General features: G+C 37.3%; 1 protein-coding gene across 1 annotated transcript in view; it reads right to left on the bottom strand.

The window, feature by feature from the left end:
• Nucleotides 1-12,347, bottom strand: part of NAA16 (N(alpha)-acetyltransferase 16, NatA auxiliary subunit) — a 55,336-nt gene extending 42,989 nt beyond the window's left edge. Inside the window, exons 1-5 of the mRNA XM_009574133.1 lie at nt 12,264-12,347; nt 9,890-9,994; nt 7,595-7,752; nt 6,345-6,479; nt 94-247 (exon numbers count right to left, since the gene is read on the bottom strand). Coding sequence (XP_009572428.1) covers nt 94-247; nt 6,345-6,479; nt 7,595-7,752; nt 9,890-9,994; nt 12,264-12,300 — 589 coding nt within the window. The 5' untranslated portion in view covers nt 12,301-12,347. The remainder of the gene's footprint in view (nt 1-93; nt 248-6,344; nt 6,480-7,594; nt 7,753-9,889; nt 9,995-12,263) is intronic.
• Between the last annotated feature and the right edge of the window lie 1,442 nt (nt 12,348-13,789).

A 13,789-nucleotide genomic window follows, 5' to 3' on the forward strand; every position in this document is an offset into this window, starting at 1 on the left:
ATCTCACGTTTTTTCTTTTACTGCTTTATCATCTCTGAAAGCTAGTAGCAAAAGTTTAGAATAAAATTGGCTGAGGGAAGAAGAATGACTTACCTTTGATTTCTTCTACTATTAATTTATCACATATTTGCTTTTCATATGTCTCTATATGTTCTAAAGACTCCTGAAATAGATCTGCCTCTCTCATCACTTGATTTTGATATAAAATCAGTTCACTATATTCATAATCTATTTTATTAGGAGGAATCTGGGGGGAAAAAAGCAATAGGTTAGTTAACATTTACCTGTACCTCAACCGTATGCAATATTACAGAACACAAGATCCAGGCTACAGAATATATCAGGTCTATTTATATACCCATCCAAACATTTCAAATGTAAAACTCCCATTATTCACAATCAAACTATATTCATTCAGGATATCCTTTGTTAGAGAACAGTTTAAAAGAATTCCTGTATTTCTCCTTTCTCTATCACTATGACAAGCTAATTCAAAACAGAATCCTTGCCTTCTCTCATACAACTCAATAAAATTTCCAAAGATCTTGGTAACCTTTTCCTTCTGAAGGACTCATGTACTCCACAACAATTTTGACCTAAGTTCCATAGCAGATTGTTGAGATCATCACAATACTCATTTTCAGCATACCAAAAATTCTGGATCAAACTATTTCCAAGACCAATGAGCCACCCAAATACTGGCCATAGCTTGACAACTAGAATTTTTGAGACAGGAAACTTACACTACTTCTCTCTAACCAAGTGTTCTTTGTACTACACTTCAATCCCCACAAAAGTACAGTGCACAAGCGTGCAACGAGTGTTTTCAAGCAACAGATAATTACTTCGAGGTCTGCTCAGTTGCACACCTAGGACTACAGGCTATAGTAAAACTAGTGGGTCATCCACCTTCCAGTGATACATCGGCCACTGAAACAGGATGACATTCAAAACTATTCCTTTCTAGAGATAACTCCCTAAAGTGTATTTAGGCAATGAAAACCCCTGCCAGAGTTACAATAGTTATTTCATACTAAATGCTCTTCACGAATATACACAGAAGCTACTTCAATTACAAGTAAACTGCAAGAATTTCAGAGACCAAATGCAGAAGTCTGCAGACAATGCCCAGCAGATCTATACAACAGTTTACTATGTGAAATACACTGCCTCAATAGAAATTGTAGAAGGAGAGACAATTATAGCCTAACTTGATGTTTTTAATAATAAAAATAGTTAAGAAGCAGCTGAGCTTGGTAAATGTTAATGATTTTCTTTCCCATGACTCTACATAGTTTCTTCTTGAGCAAGCAACACTTTGAAGTCACATTGGTCACCAAATAGTTTACTAGTACTTTTCTGTTCCCTGAGTAAAGCTTTTCTTGTGTCTTCTTTAAAGAACCAAGTAATTTAATAAACAGCAAAAAAAAACCCAAAACATTAAACTGGTTGAAATTAACATTCATATTAAAAGAATCTTGTCCTAAACCACTACTTCCAGCCCTTCCCTAAGCACAGATCAATTTTATGAGATTTAACATTCCTGTTTACATACTCTTTGAATTTTTAGAGGGCAGCTTTTATAGTACTGTGAATTTTTAGAAGGAAGATTTCCTTTTAGACAGAAATGTTCTGAAAGACAGCATGACTAAATAAAACATTGTAAAGAAGTGTATATCTCACAATGAACATCAGTTTTGGGGCTGAAAATAACAGCATTCGAATATTTTTTAGTAACTGCTAATATATTATAGCAAACGATGGCTAATGAACAAGACTAGACCTTGCACATACTAGAGTCAGCAAAGAGCACGAAATCCTACCCATTTCTTAAAGTCTACTTCCTCTATCTGCAGCTCCATTTCTGTTTCCACCTTTGCTCAATTTTTATCCATATTAAACATTGGAATTAACTAATAAAAACATTGTTACCTGGAAAGCATTTTTAACTGCTTCACAGCATTGACACATGCAACAGGCATTAAGCGTTTAAGCATGTCTTCCTGCTTATCCTTACTGCAATACCACAGAACTGAAACTGCAGAGCACCAATTTATTTCTTTCTCCTTCACTTTCCCCATAAAAATATCCTCCCCTCCAATACAATACACATCTAAATTCCAGAAGTAGCACAGCTTTTTGGCACATCATGAATTGGTTTTAGGCCTTCAAAACATAGATTACCCCAAAAATCCTTAAAAAATGTATATAAAAGACAAGAAACAGATATCAATTAACCTTCTCGTAGCTCTTCTGGCTTGGCAGAACTAGCAAAAGAAATTATGAAATGTCAAAAAAAAAAATCAAATGAACTCCCTCTTACACATAGGGCAAATCCACCAGAAAGATGCTGCGCTTAACTGTTGCTCCATTTAAAAAGCCATTTTTAAAAGTAGTTTTAAGTAAAGTTCATTTTTAAAGAGATTTTGAAGTCTCATCAGGTTAATGATGATTTAAACGTGCAATTCATCAGAAGGCAAGCATCTTATAACCCCAGTACTTAATCTGAATAATCTGAAGATTGTCTTATAAAGAGTAAGATATTCTATAAAAAGTTTTTTCCACGCCATTGTTGTTGCTGCACAATGTATCTTTACTCCTCCCCCACCCCCAAGAAGAGTTACGATTCTTGCACATGAGATGTCCAACTTTCTCTTCAACTCAATTCTGCTGTTTCAGAATAAATTTCTTCCTCTCCTGGACCAAAAAAAGAATCAACTTTACAACCGTAGATGCCCTAACGTAACTGTCACTGAAAGAATGTGACAAGATGCAGCCAAAACATACCTAAGAGCAGACCCCCAAAACTCCAGAGGTTTTCTGTCCATATCTGTAATTGTGGGCCTGATGCAGAAATTAGGAATAAAATAAAAATTAAGAATAAAAATTTTGTTCTGGAAAAGAAGAAAGGAAAAATGGGACATACACAAGTAAAACAAATTGCATAGTTGTTTTACACCTTGGTTCCCAAAATTTAAATTCTCAAGTGACTCTTAAATCATTTGATTTAACTCGGACAGCACAGGCTGTTATATTTCCTACAGTGATGTCTGCAGTCAACCTCATAACCTATTTTTGAATGAAATATTGTGCATATGGTTAATTTACAGCTTTCAGATGACAGGCAATGTTGATCTGGATACACTAAAAGACAGAAAATTCACCATTTCCAATGATAACTTAGCCATTAGAATAAAACTGTCAGTGATAAAAAGTGATTTATCATTTGAATTTGTTGTTCAACTTCCTACCACTACTTGTTCCTTTATTTTTCCGCACTAAGCAATCTTCCTAGCTATCACTCTTCCCAAAACCAGTATCTAAACTGTACTAGAATCACCTACGTTTTTTCTGCTTACAGTAAACCAAGAGAATCTCTGCCCTTCACTAGACAGCATTTTCTCTAGTCCTTTTACGTCTCCATATTGTTCCTTTTCATTTTCTAACTTTGTAAGAACAGGGTCATCAGTAAGTCTTGACCTCTCACTAATCAGTGGTCTATAGAGAAAATCCCTGCTTCTACTCCGAAAGAAGCAGCTTTTCACCCGTAAGTCTGCCCTGAGGGACAATTTTACAATAAGCTAAGTCAATCTAACTGCAGCCTGGATCAACAAAGGCAGTTCACTTCCCTCTATTATTCCCCTTCCTCTTTCCCCTCTCACCTCACAGTTGTTCAGTTCAGCCAATCAATCCTTCAAAAGAGTGATTATTTTTCTGTCACTTTGGCTTCCTGAACCAGCCCTCCATGAGTCAACCAGTGCTGCACAAGGAAGCAGTGGGAGCACAGAGGAAAAAGTCAGACTGCTAGTTTTGGCAACAGCTTGTAGCTAGATTAGCTCCATTATTTTGTAATACTGCATCTTCAGATACTCACCTACAATCACTAAAATGACAGTTCCTTGATCTTTTTCTTAGTTTTACTGCTTGGTTTTGGCTGTGTTAATTCACATCTGAATGGACAGAGCTGCCTGAGTAATTCAAGTAAATTAATATCATCACCCTGCATTTATTACGACAGCAGCATTTTATGTAACATGTTACATTTACTTCTTTATTCATTAACAATAATGGTAAACGGTATCAGGCCTTATACAGATTGCCACAAAACTCCTCGAAAACATCAGTTTGTTGAAGATTCCCATTCACTAGTGATTTGGAAACCCTTCAGTCTTTCAACCCTTCTTTTAAACCTTGAACAACATCACCCTTTTATCACAGTCACATGCAATATTCTATCAAGTCAGTCACAAAAGTTCATCTATTGAGTTGGAGTTTATACAAAGTACAGGGCAAGAGGGGAGATTTGCAAAGTAAAGTAAGCAAGAAGTGTACCTCCTCAAAGATCAATGGAGTATCCTGAACTCAACTATTTTAAGTGCAGGACTGTTAAATATCCAGAGGCCGCACAAACAGTACATTTGGGGACTACTGTGGAAGAGCCAAAGCGTAGCAAAATTGAGCTGTGAGTTTGCTTGGGCTCTCCTGACTGTTCTGGACCCAACACATAGATTCTCTCTTCCAGCGGCTAGGGCTCTACATGGGCCTGCACACCCCAGGGAGCTAGCACAGCAAAGCACAAGACACTCTCTATTTGCAAGAGAAATGAAATGAAAGTGGTCATCCTTATTTTTAGTGTTTGGGGGAGAAAACACAATATACCACTTAACTGTCTCTACCAATCTCAAAAAAAGAGGAAAGGCTTGACACGACTAATTTTCTTTAAACTCATGTTGTCCAACATCCGTAGCATATTTCTGTCCTTTAACGCCTAACCAGCTTTTCCACCATTTGCCTGTGACTAATATGCTAATCAACAGTTAAACAGCTCATTGTTCAAGTACAAACCATCTTCCTATTTATGGAAATTTCCCAAATATTTCCAGTTTTACTAAAAAACGGCTTCAGAGCTTGAGATCTTCTCAGGATTTCTTTGTTTTAGGGTGAGATTTAAGATTGTAATAACTTGCACAGCAGACTCAACTGATTCAATGTGTTCATCTATGGCAGATAGTACTTAAATCTGGCTTAGTCGCTAGACTAAAGAGCATATCATCATGACTGCCCTCAAACAAGCATATTTACACACAACCTTTTAGAAAAGACAACATGAACAGCATCACTTCTGTTCTCTCCAAGGGGTCAATAGCACTGTTAAGCCCTCTTAGTCCTTGAAAGAACCTCAGTTTCTTACACTTCATTTGCAGTTTTTCCATCTATTATATATTCTTTCTAATTCGAACAGTCATTTCGACTCTGAACTCAGACTGGGCTCTGCTGACTCATTCGAGAACCATGACTTTTTGGCTGTCAAATGCTCAAAAAAGATGATCCATTTTTCATTTAAACCTATTGTTTTCAGTTTTTATTCAACACTGAAGCTCTTTTGAAATATCAAGCTATATATACCTGGCTTGCCACATCCTTTGTTTGACCATGATACATGATCAAGACACAAACACTGGTCCCTCCTAGAAATTATTAATTTCCTCTCTTACAGTTAATCCCATTCTGGCTGTATAAGATCTCAAATGCAGTTATCTCAGAAAAGATGCGAGATTTTTGATCAAAAAAATCACAACCTATAGGTCAGGTAATATCTTAGTATCTGCACGTGATACTTCCAGCATGCCTCCCAAGCTGAATGCATCTATAAACATTGTTTTTATTTCCATGTTACAGAATAATCAATATATCCGCTCTGTTCTGTTAATTCAGACTTTATAGTTCTGCATTATCAATAACAGAACAAGGGAATGGTATCTCTCTTAAGAGAGATTATACTCATTGATTTTAGCATTGTACCATTTGATTTACTCCAGTAAGTTTCAGTAACACCAAGTCTTCTCAAACAAAGAATTTCAGCTATGTTTTCATGTTACTTTGATACCAAGCACTGATTTTAAATGCATAATATACAGATGCATACAAAGCAATAAAAAAAAGTTTATTTTCACATTTTTTGTAGAGATGTAATGGCATCCAGGCTATGGCAGGAGAAAGAGCAAACAAGCACATCCAACACTAAACAGTATTTTCTTAAGTTTTACCTGCTGTAAAGGGACAGGATCATCACAGGTTTTCTTTAGCTACAAGCCTCACAAACATTAAGTTACTCAGTTACTCAATCCTAACAGCCTATTGCAAGGGGAAAAAGTATTCCTATATAATTTGCACCAGCTGCTAAGCTCCTGGAAATCTTTCTGTTCAAAGCAGAAAGCTCCACAAATAACCAATTTCTTCCCAATTCTTAACTGGTTCCTAATTAGTTCTTCCTAATTACAAAGAACTAATTCCTCAGATTTTGTCTCTTATACAGAAAGTGTTCTCTTTCCAGGAAGTCTTACCTGCTGGGTTTTCCTAAACTCTTCAAGTAGTTTTAAGGCCATATCATAATCTTTTAGTAAGTGGTATGCAATGGCATATCCAATCCAGGAAGCCCGTTGTGTGGGGCGCAGCTGAAGTAGCTGGTATCTTGTCTCCTTCGGTAAAAGAAAAGCAATTTAAAAATAACAGAGATGTTAAAAAAGAGTTATTACACCTTTATCATGATTTACCACCAGTACTGCTAATATTTTAAAAGATCTTTTAAAAGGCCTAGGCAATTTTTGAAATTCTAACAGCATGGGGAAAAGCAGTATGTTTCCATGTCATAAATGTGGGGGCTGCATTCTACATACAGGAGTCAAAGCACAAAGCATAAAATCTACTTGTTGGGACACAAGAGGTGTCATTTTCAAGAGTACCTCTGAAGGTCCTAAATTATTTCCAAAGATAGAGCTTTGAAATCTCAGAGAGGGCTTTCGATTAGAAAGCATGAGCTCACTGCCACTGAAAGAGCAGTCCTACTCTCCTCATTCCCAGGCACAAGGTCCTCATACCTACGCTGCTGCAGTACTTCTCAGACCCCTTCCTGAGTCAATCATAACCCTGAGTCAGTTATTCCCTTTTCTTGCATTATCAAATTCAACGTTCTCAGTGAAGGAGACAACTAATGCCAAAGCCCACAATCCAGTTCTCTACTTCACATGAAATCGAGGATGGAAGAGGAGCAGGACTCTTGCCTTTCACAGCCAAATCAGTTCAGCCATTTTGAAACCACTAACTCTGTTTTTAGGAAGTTCTAAGGTTTTATTTATGATAAAATCAGTATTGGGATTCAAGAAATCAGTCATCATGGGGCAAGTTCCCCACATACTCAAAAGAAACATGATAGCGTATTTCTCACAACCTTCAGTATACGCACGCAAAACACCATTTGCAGTACTACACAATAGCATAGTAAGTACTCCTACTTGCTAAGCTTTATCCTTTTTATTTTCATTATTTTAGTGAAAAATGAGTTGAGAACTAGAGTTTTACAAGGTGATCCACAAGTCAAATTGTACAGAATAACTGTACTTTAGTTCTGTTCTCAGCATTATAGGGAGCTCTGCTGCAATATGTTTTCATGCTTCCCTAAACAGGAGCTTAGAACACTTTTGAAACAGCAAAACCAAGTAGTAACAGAATTACTACCAATAAAAGACTTAATAATGGAATAGCATAACAAGAGAATGCTAATAGTGGTAAATGGGAATTCAAAGAGAATACTTACTCTATATCCTTCTAAATCCCTCATCTGAATCTGCAAGAGAGAGAGATCTCTCAAGATCTGTAGATTATCTTTATCTAGTTTGAGTGCATTCCGGTAACACTTGATGGCTTCATCATACTTCTTATCAGAACGTTGCAAAAGACCATAGACATGCCAACCTAATGCACGTTAAGGAAGATACATTCATAATTTTCAAAAAGTAACTGCAGTGCATTTGTGTTAGAGACCAAACAACCTGACATCTTCCTTGAAGATCAGCACCCTTATAAATTAAGTTTGATTACTGCAGCCAGACTTTACTGACACATTTTAAAATATTAAATGCTTCCAAATAAGCAATAAAGTCTCATTCAAAAATCTTTTGTTAAGTCACATTCATAACCTCCCCAAACATCGTTATACAAACGAAATGACCCAAACTCCACAAGACCCAGAAGAGTTATTTCTAGAGGTGTACTGTTTAAAACATACTACTATAATTACAGTAGGAATTCTTACTCCTAGAAGTGTCTCATTCCAACAATACAATTGGTATACAAGTTTTACTTTTCCTAACTTGCCTATCTGTAACGTCAACTAGTCTCCAGATTTTACAGTAAGGGACAAGCACAGAGCTACACTTTATTCATCGACAAAAGGAAATCTTAGGATTTCTGTGCTTCAAAAGCCTTTGTCACACACTCAGCATCTCAGATTTCCATCAGTAGTGTGTCATTTCAATAGACTTTTTTCTCACAAGCATCCTTTTTTATCCTGGAAAGATTCTGATTCAAAGCATGAAACCAACATATGTCACAGCAATGTATTACACCGTGTGTGTTTACATCAGTCTCCAAAAGTCGTATTAAAAGAAAGATGACTTGACCTATGCTCTACCTTTTGCTACTCCAGGTTACTAGTAGCTCATTGAGGCAACATCTTCCACAGCAGTAAATCAGAACTTACTTAAATTTTCAAATTGGAAGTGGCTCAAAAGTTCTCTCAAGAAGCTCTTCCACGTGCCCCTGAAGCAGCAGAACACAGCAATTCTTGAGGAGAGGTATATGCATCCTTCACATGCTTTCAATTAAGATGGCACAAATAACTCACAGTGCTAATAACCAAAATATTTAAGAGTTCTTATGCTACTGAATTGTAACAGAAGCAACTGTTCACTTCAAAGATACAGTCATTTCTAAACTTTGCATCTCAAGAAGTTGAGAAAGCACGTAAGAAGTTCAGCTCTGTAACAGAACTGTAAGTCCCCTCTTTCTTAGAAAGACTCATGTCCTGTAAGTTCTAGATATGAAGATACAAAGCAGGTTTGTAATTATCCAGAATAATCAAGAATAAAAGATATAAGACTCCAGTCAAAAGAAAAGAGGAGGCTGAGGGGAGACCTCATCGTGCTCTACAACTACCTGAAAGGAGGTTGTAGCAAGGTGGGTGTTGGTCTCTTCTGCCAAGTAACTAGCAATAGGACGAGAGGAAATGGCCTCAAGTTGCACCAGGGGAGGTTTAGGCTGGACATTAGGAAAAAATTTCTTTACTGAAAGAGTGGTCAGGCCTTGGAACAGGCTGCCCAGGGAAGTGGTGGAGTCACCATCCCTGGAAGTATTTAAAAGACGTGTAGATGAGGCGCTTAGGGACATGGTGGTGTTGGGTTGACGGTTGGACTCGATGATCTTAGACGTCTTTTCCAACCTTAATGATTCTATGATTCTAAGTAAGGCATTCTGTGCAAATCTGAAGCAGCCTCCTGCCTGTGGCTTAAACACAAGACAGCTACTCCCAAAGCTCTTGGGTAGCTGTTAAGTATTTCACAGGTATGAACTTTTGAAAGACAAGCTTAAAACAGTACTAGTCATCAAGCCAGTAGAACTAAACCATTATCTAAAACTTAGCGGCAAAATAGCATTTTCAGAGCACCTCTAGATTGGGTTTCTTATACCTTTTTAAGAGAGAAGAAAACTTTAGAAAAGGCCAGATTTTACAAGCCAAACCTATTCTCTGCAGAAAGTAAACATCGTAGATGGTCTTCTCCTAAGAGATTAAAGTAAAAGGCATTTTTCTTAAAGATTCTGCAAAATTGCAGAAAGGAAAACTAGTATTTTGTATTTCATATTTGTATTTATTCAAGTATGTATATTTCAAGTATTTGATTACCAATTAATATTCACTGTACACACCTTAGACTGCTTTTTATACAGACCACATTATGTACTTCAAAAGCACACACTGATGTAGCAACAAAATCATACACACAGAATTGAGTACTCACACCAAAGAGATCAGGTTTTGTATTACAAAGGATACAGACATGACTCTTTACATCATTACGAAGTCCTTTACGAACAAATTCATATGCTTCTTCCTTCTTCCCTAAGCAGTTCAAGGTCAGTCCTTTCATCGCGAGCGTCTCTGTAAGAAATATCATATACTTATGTTTCTGACTTCACATATGCCAGTTTCACAGTGCAGCTATCCTTTGAAGTTGCTACACAGTGAAGTTCCCCATTAAATGATAAATTTAGATCAGGATAGCAGCCTAGCACAGCTGAAAACTCTTACAGAGCAGCATTTCCTTTCTTGAAATTGGTCTTAAAAAGATCACTGCAGAGCATCATACAGATGCGATAAACACAGAGAACACAAAATTTATTAATTAAAAAAATACATTTAACTGGCTTTAAGGGAGTTAACAATAAGCTAAAGCCATTTTAGAGAGCTTCTCAATCTGTGTTAAAGTTCCAGGTAGGCAGACCAAGAAAAAAATGTCATTAGGTTGGATCATACCATAAGAAAAAGATCTCTGTCACAGTCAGCTCCACTATTACAGGTTGCTTACAAAGCATTAGTTAAGAGGAGCCTATTTCCTGCTATGGTATTTTGGGGGTTAAAGACCTTCTTGAAGTAGTAGCATTTTAATCAACATTCTGAGAGGCACAAGATTCCAAATAATACATTGGTATGACTATTGCTCCCCCTCTTCCCCCATTCTTCAAGTAACACTGGGGGAAACAAGTTGCATGTAATGCATGCACTATGCCTGAAAGCTGTTCCGGATTCGTATTTCTTTTTTTTTGCTAAATAAGAGACCACTTAGTTTTGGGCCCCTGCCAGAAAATGAGTCACATTTTCATCATAGTATTCTTGTTTTCCTCTAACTGCAACCTCTTCCCCAGTATTAATGGTCACGGCCCATCATCTCAAGGTCAGCCATAACAGCAGTTTGAAGTTTCATTGATAGACCTGTTTAACACCATTTTCTGTAAAGGTACATCTAAAGTGAATGATGACCCAAAGTGAGCCAAGTTTTTTGTTTTGTTTTTAAATTGCTGAACATCCACGCTGTAAGAACAGAAGAAGCTAGAATGATACCTTCCCAGTAATATCAGGAAGCTTGAAAAAGAATATCCTCACTGTGGGAAGGAGGGCAAGCTACTACTACCTTCCCACACCAGGGAGTAACTGTCCAGCCAAAGCAATCCATCTGTTTGCCACTTTCTCACTAAATTTTTCAAATTCCTTGTCTCTGAAGCTAAGTGTGACAACAGTGCATCTTCCCATCAGATCATTTCATTGGCTTAGTTCTGCTTCAGCTGTTCGTTCCAGGCTTTGCTCCCAAGCTTCAAAGCCATCAGTGGCTCAGAGCCCAAGTAGTATGTGAACTGCCAAGGCAGCTAGTTGTCCTGGAAAAGTTTAAGAGGCAGCAAGAGCAGAAAAGACAGATGTATACTGAGATGTTATAAAAACACAAGTGCTAGTGGAGACAAATGCATTAGGTCAGAGCTGGACAAGCCACTCTAGCTTTGAAGCAACAAGAAAACTGTACTTTTATCTCTAGGGAAGTAATGAAGACAACGAAGAAACAGCAGACACTGATGGAAGCATGAAAAGGATTAGTCAAACATTTTGCCAAGATGTGACAATGTCAAATAGGAAAATAATTTTACTGACACAGTACATGCACACTCAGTGTTAGGTGGCTTCAACAGCAGAAAAACAAGAAAAATTCACTGTGTCAGAAGGAAAGATTGGCTGAATCATGCAACAGAAACCCTGTAATACAGTAAGACTAGAATATCTTATTGAGGATTAAGCTCTGACAGATGTAAATAGAAGCAACATTTTGCTGTCCCGTTTCCTGCAATATGTATCAGAACAGGATCTCCAGATTCTGCCTTTAGCTTCAAGTCTTAGCAGCAACAGTATTACACTTAACTTTGCTCCTTGTAAGTAGCAATTTGGTATGCAGTACAGAAAATATAAGAATATGAACTTGACAAAAAAAGTGAGATTTTTAATTCATTGGCAGAATACCTTCATGTAATATTCAAAAAAAGGCTGGGCTTGCTATTAAATAGGAATGTAAGAAAAAAAACACACACTAGCATTCTGACCCAGAAACCTAGAAAGGCAACTTACTTGGAAGCTTCACTGAAGGGTGCTGCCACTATGTATTTTGATTTTCATCATCCCACCACACAGGAGTGTTTGATGGGCTAGGGTCGAAAATTGGTCTGAATGCACAAAGACTGAAAATCCAGAGTAATTATTCAGTCATCAGGACAAAATCATGCTCAGCAACACGCTCCTTTCTTTCCCAATAGTATGGAATAGACCGATTATACATTTAAGCTCATGACGGGGCGGGGGGGGGGGGGAAATCTTTTGAGTCTGCCATTACCTCCATGTTCAGCGAATTTCGGGTTAGAGAGGATCATCTTGCAGAACTTGAGTCCATTTTTGTACTGTTTTTGTTCATAACATTTCTGGAAAAAAGGTGGAATACAATCACTGAAATGCATTTAAAAACAGAGTACCTTAAAATACTGTTGTAAATGCAGTAGTTTTCAGTAAGGTACGGTAATCAGATCACTAACAAGCTCAGTTGAATATGACTATTCATATTACATTGCCTTTTTTCAGCATTCAGAACAGTATCTGCCTTCATTTACATGCAGCCAATGCTCTCATGGTCTCCTTTTTCTAAAAAGTTAGTAATTCCTTTTCAACAGAAATAGGAAAGGCAAGCAGGGGCGTCTACTTCGATTCAGAAGTTCTTAAAACAGAAAGCCAAGTAAGAAATCTTGACTCAACAGAACTTTTGAGAAGAGTTAGTCTTAAAGAGTCTAGACACTCCTTTCAACATCCCATTTTCCTGGCCTAGTGACCTCGTAGAATAATAAATCTCAGACAGAAGACTTTCCTTGTTGCCGATGTAGACTTTTGGGAAGAAGAGAGAAACCATGAAGTACGATAGACCTATTGTAATCTCAAAAATCTATATACAGATATCCAGGGAGGGAAAATTTACCTGGGTACTAAAAAAAAAAATAAATATCTAATTTCTAGCTGGAATAGTACAGCTAAGGGCTAATTTTAGATTATTTAGGGTACCATTTACCTAATCACTAGGTAAACTGGCAAACAATGCCGTTCAACTGTGGGAACACAAGGAAGGAAGAAAAAAAAAAAACAAACAACCACACAAAACATGTGAACCTGGGTCCCTTTTCTTCTTTTGAAAGATATCCCCTGATGTTAGTAAGTCAGTAAGGTCTGACTAATAAATAAATTTATTACTGATCACTACAGTGGATCACTTTAAAACAAATTTACTGAAGCCAGTTAAAGGCATGCTTGTATCAGTAAGTATGAAAGTTATATAAGGTCATTTAAGCTTCTTAACTCGACCAAAAAAAACCCCAAACCACGCTTAACTTGGCACCATTTTCAGTTAATAAGGTGTATTGTCCTGCTGTAATTTAGACAGCTATTCTCAGAAGAAACTATGTTATTTTAGTTACGTGCTTGAGTACTTTAACTGTCTCTCATAGATCACTCCCACTCCATCAATCTTCCAGGACAGAGGTAAAATCTATGTTAAGTTAATGCAGAGTGTAGTAACTCCTTGGCAGTCATAATACATCATCACATTGCTTCCCAGGGTACAAGCAATACAGAAACATGCCTATGCTCACTTTTGGCTAATTGGCTAAGGTGCCAAAACAAGGGTGGTCCTCTAGTCTGTGGGAAAGGGCTTAACTGCAGACAGTTGTTAAGTCTTTGTTGCCTGAAACTCAAGACACTTGCAGTTAACCATGATTAAGTGCAGACTAAATCACAGAATAATTTAGGTCAGCAAAATCAACCCTCAAAACAAAGGAGAGCCAACCTTGATACTAGATCAGGTTGCTCTGCCTGGCTGAC

The sequence above is a fragment of the Fulmarus glacialis genome, unplaced genomic scaffold (genome assembly GCF_000690835.1).
Source record: "Fulmarus glacialis isolate BGI_N327 unplaced genomic scaffold, ASM69083v1 scaffold1943, whole genome shotgun sequence".
Taxonomy (NCBI): domain Eukaryota; kingdom Metazoa; phylum Chordata; class Aves; order Procellariiformes; family Procellariidae; genus Fulmarus; species Fulmarus glacialis.